The sequence below is a fragment of the Dama dama genome, chromosome 5 (genome assembly GCF_033118175.1).
Source record: "Dama dama isolate Ldn47 chromosome 5, ASM3311817v1, whole genome shotgun sequence".
NCBI classification, from domain to species: domain Eukaryota; kingdom Metazoa; phylum Chordata; class Mammalia; order Artiodactyla; family Cervidae; genus Dama; species Dama dama.
In genome coordinates this window covers 127186914-127205276 of record NC_083685.1, presented here as the reverse complement: position 1 = coordinate 127205276, position 18363 = coordinate 127186914, and the positions used below count along the sequence as shown (strand labels likewise).

The following is an 18363-nucleotide window of genomic DNA, read 5'->3' as shown; positions in this document are numbered from 1 at the left end:
GACACGCGCAGAGGTGTCCCAGCCAGTTCACGGGCAGCTGGGAGACCAGTCCTTACAGACGGTGCAGCGTCACTGAAGTCTTGTGGTTGTCAGGCAGCAATGGCTGACGAGTACACACGCCTGGTACCGTGACCAAACAATGACCTAGTCAGCCTGCGGCAGGGCACTTTCTTTTCTTTTTCTTTATTTTGGTCACGAAACACAGCACACAGGATCTTCCCCGCCAGGAGCCTAACTTGTGCCCTCTGCATTAGGACCGTGGAGTCTTAACCCCGGGGCCGCCCGGGACGGCCCGCAGTGCACCTTTAGACCCAGTGTTCCCTTTGTCTGAAATGTATACCCCACCGCCACCTATCAAGGCCATCCACCTGATGAGTTCCAACTCAACCTTTAAGTCTAAATTGGAGCACGGACTCCAGGAAGCCCTCGGGGACTGCCCTGGGTGCAGAGTCGTGACTGGTCAGGGCTCTCATATTACACTCTCCCATCACAGCGATGCCCGCCCTGCCACTGCTTGTTTATCTAACTATAAGGCTTTCGATCGCTGGCGCTCGCAAAGCGACTGGTACCAAAGTTTGGTACTAAATGAAGCAAAGAAAAATAGACGTCGTGGGGATAGGGCAGAAGCGGGTGAGGAGGAAAGGGGGAGAAGAGACTCAGCTGAGGACAGAAGACAGCGAAGGTCGACAGAAGTGCGCGGGTCCAGACGCCCCTCACACAGTGATTCTGATGCACGCGGCTGCTTCAGGGTCCTTCTCGTGGTGATAAAAGCTTGTCTGATCACTGAGCCGCAGAACAGAATGGGAAAAGGAAGCAAAAGTCTGGGGCAGGGGCCGGGGAGGTGGTCCCTGCTGAAACATCTCAGGAAAAAGGCAAGGATAGCCAGACCACACAGGATTCCACAGAGGTAAAATGCAGCTGATCTATTTTCTGTGACGATAACCACAGAGGCGGGATTAAGAGAGAAAAAGCAACACGAACACACGCTTTATTAAGCCTGTACCCATGATGTATGCCAATAAGAAACATAACCAGGAAGTTATCCCCAGCAGCTTCCACATTTGCTGATATAACTCATATGTATTAAATGCCTACTGTATGCTGGCTAGACTCTGTGTTAGGTACTCCACAGGAACTGATTTTATTTAATCTCCATGGCCACACTCTCAGGTAGGACTGTACCCATTTTACAGATAAGGATACCAAGGCTCAGAGCAGTTAAGCAACTGCCCCAAGACACACAGTCCTAGGAATCAAGGGCAATTTGATCAAAGGTCCTGCATGATCCAGTACGACACACCGCCTCTAAAGACGCTGTAGGGGCTTCCCTGGGGGTCCAGTGGTTAAGACTCCGTGCTTTCAGTGCAGGGTGTGTGAATTCGATCCCTGGTTGGGGAACCAAGACCTCATCTAATGCTCGCTTGGTGTGGCCAAACACAAAAGACAAGAAGCTTTACGCAACCCGGGTGGGGAGCGTGGGGGCGTTAGAGAGAATGAAGATGCAATGTATCTAATGCTATGAAACTCCAATACTTTGGCCACCTGATGCAGAGAGCTCACTCATTTGAAAATACCCTGATGCTGGGAAAGATTGAGGGCAGGAGGTGAAGGGGACGACAGAGGGTGAGATGGCTGGACGGCATCACTGACTCAATGGACATGGGTTTGTGTAGACTCCGGGAGTTGGTGATGGACAGGGAGGCCTGGCGTGCTGCGGTTCATGGGGTCGCAGAGTCAGACACGACTGAGCGACTGAACTGAACTGAACTGAACTGAACTGAACTGATGGGGCTACATAAAGCCTAACGCCATTATGGGATATCATTACATCATGTATCATCAGGTAATATATCATTACATTCTAGTATAGCATCATGAACTAAAAAATAACCCGTGCACTTTCACAGACTTGTTACCTGCCAGCCCTGCCCTGAATCGCTCTGATGCTGGATCAGAGGAAGCCTGGGCATCACCGAGGAGCCAGTCTGCTGGAACTCCTGCAAATGCCACGCGCTGTGCCATATGGAAACTTGATATGCAAGCCCTTCCGGCAAAACGGGGAGGGGCGAGCAGAGTCGGGATCGGGGTGTCAGACAAAGCAGGCAATTATTTTTCTGAAGACTGTCAGGAGAGGACGGGGAGGACAAAGGCAGGGGTGACCGTGAAAATATGCTGAGAAGAACCCGAAGCCCCTGGGACTGAAGAAGTGAGGACCTCAGCCTCACCCGGACGTCACACTTCGCTGTCCCGGGGGACAGGCGTGTACGGCTGTCCACTGGCTTTCCTTCCGCAGGGGAACTCAGGGGCGAGCAGAAAGCAGTGACAAGCATCCCTTTTCATTCTGTCCGTTTTTGCTTCCCAAGGGAGTCCAAATGGGGTAACTGATCAATGAGGAAGCTGTGAAATCGAATTCATATTTTATGGCAAGAAAAGAACATTTCAAACATAAAAAGTGTCCTCTGCCCTTCGGTCTCCTCTTCCCCACCCCCACTTTGCATCTTGTATCTGAATTTTTGTGGTTTTTGTTCAGCCGCTCAGTCATGTCTGACTCTTTGCGACCCCACGGACAGCAGCATGCCATGCCTCCCTGTCCTTCACTATCCCCCAGAGTTTGCTCAAATCATGTCCATTGAGTCAGTGATGCCATCCAACCATCTCATCCTCTGTCGTCCCCTTCTCCTCCTGCCCCCAATCCCTCCCAGCATCAGGGTCTTTTCCAATGAGTCAGCTCTTCTCATCAGGTGGCCAAAGAATTGGCGCTTTCAGCTTCAGCATCAGTGCTTTCAATGAATATTCAGGACTGATTTCCTTTAGGATGGACTGGTTGGATCTCCCTGCAGTCCAACGGACTCTCAAGAGTCTTCTCCAACACCACAATTCAAAAGCATCCATTCTTCAGTGCTCAGCTTTCTTTATAGTCCAACTCTTACATCTGTACATGACTACTGGGAAAACCATAGCTTTGACTAGGTGGACCTTTGTTGGCAGTCATGTCTCTGCTTTTTAATATGCTGTCTAGGTTGGTCACAGCTTTCCTTCCAAGGAGCAAGCATCTTTTAATTTCATGACTGCAGTGTATCTGCATTAGACATTGACCAAACCTCCCCCATTGGCAGAAAAACCTGCTCAACCAGAAACCAGACACTTCTCCCAGTGTCAATAAGACAACTCCTTAAAAGATAACATTCTTTTTTGATTTTGTAAGAGGTCACATCACCCATCACAATGACACTTGGATCTGGACTGTGTTAACTGTCAATAATTTCTTGCCTGGAGAAACCCATGGACAGAGTCCACATGGTTGAAAAGAGCTGGACGCGGTTGAGCAACAGACACCTTCACTTTCTTTCTTTCTAACGTGCAGCCCTCTGTCTCAGAAAACTTACACGACTGCGCCTTGACTTCTAGTGGGTGGAACAGTTCTCAGAGTTTTCTGAGATGCCGTTCCTGGGTTATAATCTTCATTTTGGCTCAAATAACATTTCCCATTTCTATCTTAGGTCAACTGATTAATTTTTCGTCAACAAAACACACAAACAGACAGTATCCCACCAAAATGCCTCTGGCATCTCTACCAAGAGTACAGAAGCCCTCTGGATAGCATGATACAACTAAGATCGATTGTACCCACACGTCTCGGTGGTTCAGGGCATTAATTAGGATGAGCTGTGTTTTGCTGCCATAACAAAGTACCCTACGATTCCAGGCACCCAGGGGTCCAGGGACAAAGGCTCCTCTTCAACCCATGCACCTTCCACCACCACCTGAGCATCCCTGGGCTTGCTGCCTAGTGAGATGGGTCCTTCTGAATCTAGATCATTCGCATCACAGAAATGAGCCTCGGTTTCCTCGTCTGTCAAATAAAATGAACAGCACTGACCCCACAGGACTACTGTGGTTTCCCAGGTGGCGCAGTGGTAAAGAATCCGCCTGCCAATGCAGGAGATGAGGGTTCAACCCTTGGATTGGGAAGATCCCCTGGAGAAGGAAATGGTAACCCACTCCAGTATTCCTGTCTGGGAAGTTCCATGGACAGAGGAGCCTGGTGGGCTACAGTCCGTGGGGTCGCAAAGAGTTGGATACAACTGAGCAATTGAGCACGCACACACACAGGACTATGCATGCAACGTGCATGCCCACAATATATGTTCCACGACTGAGTTATATTCTTGAGACATTTCCCACCCAGAAAAAAAGGCAACAGGAAAAGATAGAGAAAGCAAATGTTCCAAGACATGAATTATAGTTGTTCCCATGTGGTGAGATTAAAAGGAGACTTTTTTTTATCTCCCGGAACTTTTCTATTCTCTAGATTTTTAAAATAGTTAATATATGTGATTTTAACAAATGGAGGAAAAAAGCCAGCGTATAAATGCATCTAACATGAGATCATTAAAGCCAAGTTTAAAAAGTGCATGACCTTGAAGGACCTTGAGGATAAGAGGCTACAGACGGCAGCCCAGGTTCCAGATGCAGCCAGAGCCCTGTCTTTTAAAGCCTCTGAGCTACGGATGTTTTTCACATTTTTAAAGGATTGTAAGGAAGGAAGAGGAAAGGAAAAGGCAACAGAGACCATATGTGGTCTGCAAAGTGCAAAATATTTACTTTCTTGTCATTCTTAGAAAAAGTATGCTGACCCTGTTTTAGCTCATTTGATCACCTGATTCTTCACAAAACCAGCCTTCTCCTTGCAGAGACTTTACTTAGAATTCATTTTGGGTTTGTTTATTTTTTAATGCCGTATGCACATGTACATATTGTTGTTCAGTCGCTAACTTGTGTCTGATTCTTTGTGACCCCATGGACTACAGCACGCCAGCCTTCCCTGTCCTTCACCATCTCCCGGAGTTTGCTCAAACTCATGTCCATTGAGCTGGTGATGCTATCCAGCCATCTCATCCTCTGTCATCCCCTTCTCCTGCCCAATCTTTCCCAGCAGCAGGGTCTTTTCCAATGAGTCGGCTCTTCGCATCAGGTGGCCAAAGTATTGGAGCTATGCACAAGTATAAATGCACGCAGTACATATAATTCTCCTTTTCATTCAATGATCCCACATTTAGGGACTGTTTATTGCGTTAGGAGGTATTAGTGGGGCCACAGCATCCAGCCTGGTCCAGGCACTGGTGTAAGCTGGAGGATGCAGTGATGAATAAAGTTCTGGGATCAAACGCACACTCACTCCATCCTCAAACGAATGACGCTCTGAGGCCCCAGCTCCAGGCCATGTGCTCTGTGGCAAGTGCTGAGGATTCAGGGCAAAGAAGACAGATCAAGACACTGCCCGCGAGGAGCTGACAGTTCACCAGGGAAGCAGGCGCCAGGCAGGGGCCGGGCGGAGAGGGCTACAGAGAGGCAGGGCACTTCACCCAGACGGGACCTCCAGGAACGCGTCCGGAGGAAAGGATGCCTCCGGTCCTAAACAAGGACTGGCCAGCTGACGCGTGAAGGAGGAAAGTGGTTCCCAGCAGAGGGAGACCGTGAGGAAAAGCTCAGATGACAAAGGGCACATGTGTGTGCCGAGAACCCACTGCAGCAGCTGATGCTTGGCTCGGGGGCAGACCAGCCTGAGCTGAAGCTAAGGAGGTGTCTGGAGCATAGCCCTGGAGAAAATCCATGTTAAAGAGAAAAGACAGAACGGCGTGGACCCGAGGGGAAGATCGCAAAGGACTTTGGATGGAGAGTAAATAGTCAGAAATGTATTTTTTGTATGTGCTCAGATGCTCAGTTATGTCCAACTCTTTGCAACCCCATGGACTACAGCCCGCCAGGCTCCTCTGTCCCCGGAATTCTCCAGGCAAGAATACAGTGGGTTGCCATTCCCTTCTTCAGGGGATCTTCCCAACCCAGGAATCAAACCCTTGTCTCTTTATACCTCCTGCATTGGCCAGGCAGGTTCTGTACCACTAACACCGCCTGAGAAGCCCTGGCCACCCCTTATTCAGACCTGAGCTCCAGAGAGCTTGGCGTCTGTTACTCCAGCAAACTGTAGGTCATCTGAGCTACCAGCCACGCTGCCCGCCTGGCCTGACCTAATAACTGGTTAAATGGAGACCGTGATATCCGCCCCCAGGAACTGAGAATTAGAGCGCATGAACGAATCCTGTACCCCTGTACCCCCACACTCACAGCGGGGCCGTTCACAACCGCCCAGAGGTGGAAACAGCCCAAATGTCCGGCAGTGGATGAATGGAAAAACCAACATGACATAATCAGGCAGTGGAACCGTGTTCAGACATAAAAAGGAATGAGGTTCTGACACAGGCTACAACGTGGATGAAAGCTGAAAGCATTATGCTGAGTTTAAAAAAAAAAAAAAAAAACAGACACAAAAGGTCACATACTGTATGACTGCATTTATACAAAAATAGCCAAAAGTGGGTGGATGGACAGAAACAGAAGGAAGATTTGTGGTGACCAGGGCTTGGGGAGTGACGGCTTAATGGGGATGGGGGCTTCCTTCTGGGGGGGATGAAAACTGCTCTGGAACTAGACAGCAATGTTGGCTACACAAAACTGTGAAGGGACCAAGCGTCACTGAATGGTTCACTTTAAAACGGCTAACTTTGGGAGTTCCCTGGGGCCTACAGGGTAGGATTTCAGGCTTTCACAGCCGTGGCCTGGGTTCAATTCCTGGTCAGAGAACATCCCGCAAGCCCCAATGTGCAGCCAAAAATAAACAGATACAGATAAAAAGGTTAGTTTTTTTCTGTTTTGCATATACGGTTATCGTTACCATCTTTCTAAATTCCATATATATGTGTTAGTATGCTGTAATGTTCTTTATCTTTCTGGCTTACTTCACTCTGTATAAGGGGCTCCAGCTTTATCCATCTCATTAGGACTGGTTCAAATGAATTCTTTTTAACGGCTGAGTAATATTCCATGGTGTATATGTACCACAGCTTCCTTATCCATTCATCTGCTGATGGGCATCTAGGTTGCTTCCATATCCTGGCTATTATAAACAGTGCTGCGATGAACATTGGGGTGCACGTGTCTCTTTCAGATCTGGTTTCCTCGGTGTGTATGCCCAGAAGTGGGATTACAGAACAGACTTTTGAACTCTGTGGGAGAATGTGAGGGTGGGATATTTCAAAAGAACAGCATGTATACTGTCTATGGTGAAACAGATCACCAGCCCAGGTGGGATGCATGAGACAAGTGCTCCAGCCTGGTGCACTGGGAAGACCCAGAGGAATCGGGTGGAGAGGGAGGTGGGAGCAGGGATCGGGATGGGGAATACGTGTAAATCCATGGCTGATTCATATCAATGTATGACAAAACCCACTGAAATGTTGTGAAGTGATTGGCCTCCAACTAATAAAAAATAATAATAATAAAATAAAAAAAAATAAAATAAAAATCTAATTAATGAGAAAAAAATAAAAAAATAAAAGAGAGAAATCTGAAAGGTGTAAAACAAAAAAGGTTAGTTTTATGTTATGTGAATTTCACATCAATTACCAAAAAAAAATTATTTTTTTGTACAGTTGATTTACAAGGTTGTATTAGTTTCAGGTGCACAACAAAGTGACTCCGTTATACATACTCTTTTTCATATTCTTTTCCATTATGGTTTCCTTTGGATACAGTACAGTCCCCTGTGCCATACGCTAGGAACTTTCTGTTTAGCCACTGAATACATAATAGCTTGTGTCTGCTGACCCGAAACGCCTAAACTCACCACCCCATTTCCCCTCTGGTAACCACACGTTCATTTTCTATGTCTGTGAGTCTGTTTCTATTTTGTAAGTTCATTTGTCATTTTTTAAAAAAGGACATTTTTAAGGAGACCATGAGAAACAGAGGGTCTGGGGTACCCCGGCCCCCAGGCTTCCCATCCGTGTCCCTCACACAGGACAGCTGCCCAGACTCCTGCATCACACCCTGCTGGACTGCTCTGTGATTTCCTCACTCTGCTGAGCATCAAAATCCCCTCGGGACCCATTTAAAAATGCAGACGCCTCGGCAACTTCCAAGGCAGGGGTCACGGGTTTGATTCCTGGTCGCAGACCTAAGATCCCACATTGCCGTGTGACATGACCCCCCACCTCCAAAAAAAAAAAAAAAAAAAAACAGACAATCTGCAGATGCCCCGGTTTCATCAAGAGCCTAGGGTGGGGCCAGGGCGCCTGTATTTGTTCGGCCTCCCAGATGACTCTGGTGTACCCCCAAGTTTACCAACCACAGACCAGGTCCCTTTTCCCTTTCCATCTTGAGACCGTCCCTCCATCACCTGCAGGAAGCCCTTCTTCCCTCTTTACTGAGTTCTTTGCAATAAACAGTAAGACTCTGGCTTCCAAAGGAAATAAAAAGGTACTTGGATTGCAGTGAACCATCCAAGCAATAGCACCTGAATCAAAGCAAGTTATAATTTGCCTCAATCAGAGGTCACCAGCCTTGGCTGAACATCAGAGCCTTCGTGGGGATGTTTTCATTTAGAGACTGAGGCCCCGCCTGGGACACAATGACTCAGAGCCTCCTGAGGGAGGTCCAGGCCTCAGTACTTCTCTAAGGCACCAAAGGCAACTTCTCTGCTCTTTTCCACCCACTCCCCACTCACCCCCACCCTCGAGCACACTTCCTGGTCCAATTGCTCAGAAAATGTTGACTCTAAATGGCAGTATAAGTCTTTTGATTCTCAAGCAAACATAATTATGAAAGTAAACAAAGCATGAAAAAGCCTATAACAGATCCACGCTTCAGATTAAGTTTTTCTATTTAACTATCTGTGGCTCATGTTTCTGGTGACCATTAAGTGGTCAACTGCCAAGGAGCATAGATCTGCCTCCGGAAAATAACTCAAGGCTATAAAGCACTTTGAATATATATCTCACATTTATTTACTTATTTGGCTGTGCTGGGCCTTAGTTGAGGTCTTCGAGATCTTTAGTTTCCACATGGGAACTCTTGGCTGCAGCATGTGGGATCTGGTTCCCTGACCAAGGACTGAACCCAGGCCCCCTGCATTCAACTTAACGACTAAACCACCACCACCACCCCTGCTTTGGGAGCCCAGAGTCTTAACCACTGGACCACCAGGAAGACCCTCTGTTTTCAAGTTTGAGGCTGGAAAGAGATTTCATGAAGATGATCTTATTTGATCTTCCCAATATCTCCCTTCATTCATTCATTCATTCATTCATTGGACTTCCCTGGTGGCTCAGACTGTAAAGAATCTGCCTGCAATGCAGGAGACCTGGGTTCAATCCCTGGGTCGGGAAGATCCCCTGGAGGAGGGCGTGGCAACCTACTCCAGCATTCTTGCCTGGAGAATCCCATGGACAGAGGCGCTACAGTCCATGGAGTCCCAAAGAGTTGGACACAACTGAGCAACTAACACTATCTATCGCTCAGTATCTCCATTCATTCATTTATTCTTCATTCCTACCTCCTGAAGCCCTCCTACCCACAGGGAAGAGAAGGGGCAAGATGTGGGAGATGCCAACACCTGGGATGGCCAGGGACGCTTTCTGGTGAAGAACACACAAACTGCATTCTGCAGGGTAAGCAGGAGAGAGTGTGCAAATGCTAGAAGGACTGTTCTGAGCTGGGGACCGCGCCATCGTGCTCACAACAGTCTATCAGTTTTTGCATTAAATTCAGAACACCCCTGTCTTGCTCAGGTCCAGGTGAGTCCACCTACTATTTACCTGTGGAATCAGAGAAGGGAAGGCTCTGAAGGGGACTGGCTGTGATTCTAGAGACAACGTGTGCTTCTGAGACACACGGCTGACGATCCCTTCCCCTCCCCCCGGCCCCAAGACACAGGATGAAAGGAGCCACAGGCACGGAGCTGCACAGAGCATCCTCAGAGCCGGTGTCCACGTCCGACTGCCGCTGACACACCTTCTGTCATGCATCCCCAGGGCTCGACATGGGAGACGACAATCTTTTAGCTTTTCCAGGGGCTTTAATCCAGCTCCTTCCTCTCGAAGAACTGGCCAAACCAACATCTCCATCTGTAAAACTCACTTTGATACCAGATACAAATACAAATACCAGATACAAATTCACTTTTCTTTTTTGATACCAGAATTCTTGGATCTTCCCTGGTGGTTCAGCAATAAAGAATTCACCTGCCAAGCAGGAGAGGTGGGTTCGATCCCTAGGTTGGGAAGATCCCCTGGAGAAGGAAATGACAACCCAATCCACTATTCTCGCCTGGGGAAATCTCAAGGACAAAAGAGCTTGGCTGGCTGCAGGGTCACAAAAGAGTCGACACGACTTAGCAACTCAAGGACAACAACGACAACAGACGCTACAAGTGGAAAGGCCGCTGCAGTTTCTCCTCCCGTAAGTGATCCTTGACGTTCTCCCCCGCCTCCACCTCCTCCGTTAGGTGTTCTTCCGTTAAGTAGAATCAGAACGCTAAAGACGGAGACAGTCGATGAAGGAGAGGCAGACAGGCCTCACCCCTCCTGGGCAAAATAATCACCTCCTGCAGCATCTGTCCCTTCCACATAGCTGTCACACGTGGCCCCTCACAGCAACTCCAGCGGCCGGAAGCTGGCACCAGCAACAGCTGAGTACATATGAGAAGCATGTGCAATAATACCTCGTACAAAATAGAGAGCTAACGAGAACCCACGCACAGCTCAGGGAACGCGGTGCTCTGCGGTGACCTCGATGGGAAGGAAACCCAAAACGGAGGGGAGCTATGTGTACATGTGGCTGATTCACTTCGCTGTACAGTAGAAAATAACGCAACACTGTAAAATCAACTACACTCCAATAAAAATTATTTTTTAAAAAAGGTATGTGCCCACCCTGCTCGTTTTAAGTTCTCAGCAGAGGCGTCTTCTGTGCCATCACAGCAAAAACTAAGGGAGACCGAACAGGATCGGGACACTCATGAGGGAGGGCGCTGGGGAGAAGGCAGTGCCCCTGTCACTTGCTGACCCCGGAGCCTGACCAGTCAGCGTCATCAGCCACGCTGCCCGACAGGAGCGTCTACGTCCCCGTCCCCTGCGGTGCTGGGCGGCCTCTTCGGATGTCAGATCCCCAGGCAGGGGAGGACAGCAGCGGGGAGCAGGCATCTCCCAGAAAGGAGGCTGCCAAGATGGAAAGCAAAGCTGCAAAATCAAGTGGCGGCATCACAGCTTGTATGTTACTACTTGTTTTTCAGGAAACACATAACAAAACCACGTCTCCAGGACACACACACACACACACACACACACACACACACACATGTAAAAGCACAGAGCGATCTGACTGCTCAGAGGCAGGGAGGTGGTCCGGCAAGGTGCACCAAGACGGAAGGACTCCGTACAGGTGCTAAACCGACAAGACGAAAATCATTTCGAATTTTAAAAATAACACACAAGAAGAGAATGCACAGGCAGTTCCAACTGTGCAAAAATGTATGCGGACACGTACACTTGTAAAGAGAAGGGAAGTCTAAATACAGGAGTCAGGGTTTAGGTTGCTTTAGAGTTGATTTGAAACATACTTAAACAATATAAGCATAGGAGAGAGTGGTTATGTCTTAATATTTATAAGATACAATGTAAATCATTTTCCTAAAGAAAAAAAAAAGGGAAAAATCTAGAAGGGTACCCACTAAACTGATAATGATGATTGACTTTGATCTGGGAAGAGTTCAGGAAAAAGGAAGCATCCTACTCCATTCCGGCTGACATTTTTTTTTTCTTTAGTTCTCCAACCAGGGGTCACCCCAGTCTCCCCTGCAGCAGAAGCACATTCCTAACCACTGGACTGCCAGGGACTTCTCCAAAATCAGATATCTTTTTTTTTTTCAGGCTACTGTAACAAATAACCATCAACTAGGTGGCTTATAAACAACAGGAATTTATTTCTGGCAATTTTAGCGTCTGAGAAGCCCAAGGTCAAAGTGCTAGCAGATTCAGTGTCTGCAGAGAGCCCAATTCCTGGCTGGTAGACAGTGTGCACACATCCTGATGTGCTAGAGGCGGAGAGGGGAGCTCCCTGGGGGCTCCTTTATCGGGGCACTAATCCCATTCACAAGGGCTCCACCCTCATGACCTGGTCACCTTCAAAAGGCCCCACTTCCTAACACCATCATGCTGGAAATTAAGTTTAACACCTGAACTTTAGCAGGACACAGTCTGTAGCAAGAAAGAACTGTCACATAAAAATCTGTTTAATTTTTATAATGAGGTTTGTGTGTTGTATTAATGCAATATTAATAAGACTAAAAAGAGAGACACGAGGCCACGGAGATACACAGCCAGCCTCCTCTCCTCCCCTCCCCTCCCCCCCACCCACCAGCAGAAAAATCACTGCTTTACACTGAAGGTGCAGTCTTCGCAGTCACCATCAATCCTAACTTCATATAGAAGCAAACTGCAAAGATCACAAAACTGCCAGCATCTCCAGACAGCTGTCCACGGTCCATTCTGTTTCTCCCTAGAGCCGGCCGGGGGGGGGGGAGCACCGGCTCGGACTGGCCTCAGCCATACTCACCACCTCCGCCCTCCTCCCAGGCCTGGCCGATTCCACCTTCCCCAGCCACCCCTGCCCATTTCCCCTCTCATTAAGCCATCATTTGGCAAAGCCTCTGCACAACTCTGTCAGCTCGTTTCCCATTAACGGTGACCGTGTACGCCTTCTCCACCCCACCCTCAGATAAATGCAGGAAAATAAACACCCTTTCAGGGAGCGATTGGACAAGCGGAATTAACGCGGCCACAGCGGGTTCAACCTGACAGGCTGTAATGAGTAAAGCCCTTTTCATGAGCAATGTGGTGCTCGAGCTCCAAAAGGGAGACAAATACAGGGGAGCCGAGTTAGAGGACAAGGTCAGGGTTAACCATTTCCTTCCTGCCCTCCCAGAGTCTTGCCACCTTTCAGGTCCTGAATGTGTAAGAAGAAATAGGGAGGGCACCTCCCATGTGGACTCGCAGAGGCACCTGTGCTTGGACCGTCATGGGTCAATGTCAGAATCCCTCCAGCAGGCACTTCCCTGGGGCTGCAGTGGTTAGGACTCCACACTCACAGTGCAGGGGACAGGGGTTCGATCCCTGGTTGGGGAACTAAGATCACAGGCCATGAAACTAAGGCACAGCCAAGGAAATACTAAAAAAAAAGGCCAAGGAAAAATTTAAGAAAAGCTAAAAAGATATGTTTAGGGAATGCTTGAAACAGTTTTAAAAAGAATCCCTCAAAGCACCTCTGTGCTGAGCGCACTCCTGCACCGGCTTGTTTGGCCAGGGACTGGCTTGCTCCCTCTCGCCCAAACTCCACGCACAGTCCTCCCAGAGGACAGAGCGGAGGCTGTGGGGTCTTCTGCAGGCAGGGCCCCCTTCCTCCAGGCGCTCGTTTTGCAGGACGAGCCCCCTCTGTCATCACTGCAGCCAAAGCCTTTTGCTCTCACGGCTGCGCCCCGCTCCTGGGCCGAGTGTTGAGCCGTGAGGCTTTGTCGCAAGGTGGGATGAACAGGAAACTGAAAAGATCTCCGTTTGAATCGCCCCCACGGAACTCCTGGCTCCTAAAGTCCAACCGCAGTGAGCATTCTGAAACCAAACTCCGGCCACCACTTTCTCCCCCAGATCGTATTCCCCTTGGCTGCTCAATCAGTGCTGACAACTAGCCAGACTCAGGGTCAAAACCCAACAACTCAGGCTCCAAAGATGCGTCTTCCCTACGTCCGAGCTGCTGCCCTTTCTGGGTCTGGTTGGCAAATCCACAGTGAGACCGAGGGAAACCTCCAGCCCATTTCAGAGTGACGGACAGACAGCTCCCCAGCTCCACTCTTAGAGTCAAGTTTGCATTTGGGTACTGCTGCAGTTATAAGCAATGCTTATCTGTTTATGAGACCATCCAAGACAAATTCCCCTTCTGACATCAACAGCATGAACTAACTTCTCTTAAAACGTCCCAGAACAGATGCTTCTTGCCAGGTTGATCTATCTGCCAGTGAGCGAGGTCCTGGGCGTTCGCGGTTCTCACACCCTTTCTGAAGACCTTTCATCCCCTCCCTCAGTGCTCACCCACCACTCCCCAACCAGGCCTCATTTTCCAAGACTTCCCCCTGGGATCTTCTCCATATTCAAAGCATACAGTAGAGCAAACAGGAAGCAAAAGGTTAAGGGGAAAAAAAAAAGGTACCGCTGCACAGAACAAATGACTATTTACACTGCCCAGAGAAAGCCTCTACATTTGGGCAGCTGATCAAATACACTGATACCCCCACTCCACCCCGCCCTCCCCGCCCCAGTACCAGGGAACGGTGACTCCTCACGAGACAAAGAGCCCTCTGCCATATATTGCCTTGGAAGCCCGGCGGGGGGCGGGGGGGCTCAGGTGGGAAGGCAGAAAGAGACCAGCAGGGGCCGTGCCAGCCCCGGTCTGCCGTCCAGGAGTGAACGCCACTGGCCTTCCTGCCCGGGCGAGGAGAAGGCACTCCACTGGCAAGGTCACATGGAAGACGGGTGGGCTGGAAAGCAGGATATGGCAATCCACACCCAGGACCCGCTCAGAGCCATCACCAAGCAGACGTGTCTGACAGCAAGGAAGCAGTGGGTCCGGGGTGGGGTCAGAGGACCTCAGGCTTGACACGGCCGGCCGCTCAAGCTCTCATTGAACAAGAGTGACACGCAGTCTGTCCTCCGAGACGACATCACAGCACAACAAGCCGTTCGGTCCAGAGGCTGGTCCCTCCGGATCAAGAGTGGTCAGTTTCTCATGAGCCTCTGGGCCACGGTCCTCCCGAGGCTCTTCCTTCTCTCTCTCCGATGGGGAAGGAAGAAGGCAGGTGGGGAAAGGTGAGCCTACCTCCGGGGGTACGAGCCCTGCTGACTCCAGGGGCTCCGACCTGCTCCCCACCCATCACGATGCCCCGAGACGGTCCTTCCTGCGCCTCCTCCCTTCCTGGGTGAGCAGAGAACTCAAGCCCCAGCCCAGGTCTCTCGGGGGGGGCTTCTGCCTACCTCGGGGACTTGCTAAAACACTGCGCCTGGTAACGTGACGCGTGCCTGCACTGGGTCCTTCCTGACGGCCACCCTTCAGCCAAGCTGGTTTCGGCCGATGGCGCTGGACCACAATCTCACAGTCTGGCTTTGGCTCTCTCTGCTCAGGGACCGCAGCCAGGATGCAGCCTGCCCTGCGTATCAGGCTTCTCAGTAAGCAAGGACAAGCTCATTCCCCAAGCCCAACCCCCAGCACCGTTTATGCAAAAAAAGAAAAATCATCGGCTCACCCAAATTCTGGTGCCTTATCACTTTCTTTAAGTAACGAATCTTTGGCTGAGCTGGGTCTCATGGCTGTGTAGACTCTCTCGTCATAGAGCACTGGTCGATGCTATGTGTGGCGCTCGGGCTTAGCTGCCCCGAGGCTTGTGGGACCCTCCCAGACCAGGGATTGAACCCATGTCCCCTGCATTGGCAGGGGGGATTCTCAACTGCTGGAACACCAGGGAAGTCCTTGGTGCCTTTTTAGATTTTTTAAAATTTTTACCTGGCAACCCCTAACGGGAGTTATCAACCCTCAGGTCATAAGAAGGAAAACTGGGGTAAGGGACATACAACTGGTTCGTGTCGGAAGCGAGCCCACTCCAGAGCCCTGATGCCCGGTCCCCCGCCTCATCCTCCTATTAACCAGCGTTCATGGAGCGGATGCTCTGCTGAGGGTCTTCTGCTGTGGTTCCGCGTGCTGTCAGCTCCCCGGTGACGTCACAAGCTCTCTAAGGGTCAGCCCAGCGTCCCGGTCACTCCCTTGCCCCAGTTGAGGTCCACTCCTGCAGACAGTGCCGCACCGAATGACGTCAAGTTGTTCTCCACGCGTTCAATGAGATCTGACATTTAAAATCTGAACTTTCCAAAATGCAACCGAAGGGATGATGAGTCAGACCACCGAGAGCTTATTTTCTTTTCAGTCACAATTCAATCCATTTGGGTAAAAGTCCTAAATGGCTTGAAGTATCTATTTCGATATCACTGGCCACTTAACAGAGACACGACCGTGGGTGTTGAGCTTGAACAGAAGTGGATTCATGGCACAGAGCTGCCACGCCCTGACGCAGGAGCCCAGCAGGGAGCGGTACTCACCCAATGAGGCATCAGGAGGTCGGCCAGGTAGACAAACGCCGCTCCGAGGGTGAAGCCGACGGCCACGGGGAGAAAGGCCAAGGAGCCGAAGCCGCCGGAGGCCGTGGCCATCTCCACCGCCGGGGCCAGGAGGGACCAGTAGGAAGCCGCCAGCATGACCTGCAAAGCCGAGAAAAGCAGCAGACCATTAAACCATCCCCAGAAGCCCCTCCAGTGGGGACTTTCCTAATTCTCTGTGGCCCAGGTGGAACTCTTCAGTGTCTGCCTTTAATCATCAGGGGTAGGGAGGAACCATTCCGAGGCAAAAAGCCCCCATGAGAAATCTACCGCTGTGAGAACTTAATCTGGAGTAGGATGGAGTTGACCTTGTGAAGAGGGAGTCTAGTTTGCTATCATCTCTCATATCCATACCTGACTGCTGGAAAAACCATAGCCTTGACTAAACTGACCTTTGTCAGCAAAGTGATGTCTCTGCTTTTAAATACAATATCTAGGTTTGTCATAGCTGCTGTTTGTAGATAAAGAAATTGAATCTCGAAGTAATAAGATCATTTGCCCAAGGTCACTGAGCCAGGAAGTGGCAGATCCAGGGAACTGAGCAGAGTGGGACCATCCCCACCTCAGTGAGAAGGGAACCACAAAGAGGGAAAGGAGAGAAATGAAGTTGGACTCGAGCCGCAGCGGAGTCAATGGGATCAAAAGTTTTCCAGGGTTTAGTGAATTAGACACTCACTCACAGTTGTCTCCTCTTATAGATGCCGTGACGCCTTGGCTAGAGTACACCCACGACCGACTGCAACCGTGTGACAGTCAGCGCTGACAGGTACAATGGTAAATGGGTTTCTAAAATTACTTAATGACGCCTTGCCTTTAAAAACACATCTGCATCATCCATCTCCAAAATAACATCCCGAGTGACAGAACCAGGTATTACGAACACAACAATAAAGAACAAATACGTGAGGAAAGAGAACGATTTCTCTTCTGCGAAGCGTCACCCACAAACAGTCACTGGCTCGGCACTAGACACTCCCAGGAAAAATCTTAGCGCCATGCGTAGCAAACTGCACCTGCCTCAGCTGTTGCTCAGTCGCTCAGTGGGGTCTGACTCTTTGTGGCCCCATGGACTGCAGCCCACCAGGCTCCTCTGTCCTCCTCTATCTTCCTCTATGCTCAAACTCATCTCCATTGACTCAGTGATGCCTTCCAACCATCTCATACTCTGCCACCCTCTTCTCCTTTTGCCTTCAATCTTTCCTACCATCAGCGTCTTTTCCAAGGAGTCAGCTCTTAGCATCAGGTGACGCTTGGAGCTTCCTTATCATTTCCTTCTGATGAATATTCAGGATTGATTTCCTTTAGGATTGTCTGGTTTGATCTCCTTGCAGCCCCAGGGACTCTCGAGTCTTCTCCAGGTCCACAATTCGAAAGCATCAATTTTTCGGCACGAAGCTTTCTTAATGGTCCAATTCTCACATTCGTACATGACTGCTGGAAAAGTCATAGGTTTGACTATACGGACCTTTGTCGGCAAAGTGATGTCTCTGCTTTTTAATACGCTGTCTAGGTTTGGTGGTTTACTCACTAAGTCGAGTCCAACTCTTGCGACCCCATGGACTGTAGTCTGACAGGCTCCTGTCCACAGGATTCTCCAGGCAAGAATACTGGAGTGGGTTGCCATTTCCTTCTCCAGGGGACCTTTCCGACCCAGGAATCGAACGCAGGTCTCTTGCATTTAGACTCCCAGAAACAATAAAAGTGGCTCATCAGTTTAGCTCCATGGGACCATCAGAGGAAGCTTGTGAGAACCTCCTCTATGCCAGGGGCTAATTCATCCCTCTCCCAGACTTTGTCTCACCTGCTTTAGAATTCAACAGCCCTCTGGAGCTGCCATTCATGGTAAGCTCCCACCAAGGAAGACCACCACAGAGGCACAGAGGTGGCACAGACATGCCCAGCAACCTCCATCCTTGTGTGTTTCAGGGCCTCCCATTTAGACCACATCATCAGTAAGACCACTCCAGTCCCTCCCCATATCTCATCCCTGTCGATGTCACTGGGGTACGTCCCCAGCCTCGGTGCCCCATCACCTTCTCAACATCAAGTCCAACCTCCTCTGTCAAAGCTCCCTTCTGTCCCTAGGCATCACTGGGTACCAATCTTTTTTCTGCCTCTACACGTGAAAAATATACAATATTCTCATGGACAAGTGATAAGAGGCAGATTAGAAATGTTGTGCCTCTCAAAGGAGGCTTGGCCAGAATCCAGGATGCTGGACATGGAAAGACATCTCCAAGGACTCAGGTGGGTCCCCTCCTTAAGAATCCCTGTC

At 49.7% G+C, this 18363-nt stretch overlaps 1 protein-coding gene across 5 annotated transcripts in view; it reads right to left on the bottom strand.

Annotated features, from left to right (window-relative positions):
• SLC39A11 (solute carrier family 39 member 11) overlaps positions 1–18363 on the bottom strand; it is a 368115-nt gene that overhangs the window by 216739 nt on the left and 133013 nt on the right. For all 5 annotated transcript variants that reach the window (XM_061144981.1, XM_061144980.1, XM_061144983.1 and 2 more), the window contains exon 4: positions 16032–16190. In XM_061144981.1, the coding sequence (XP_061000964.1) occupies positions 16032–16190 (159 nt within the window). The remainder of the gene's footprint in view (positions 1–16031; positions 16191–18363) is intronic.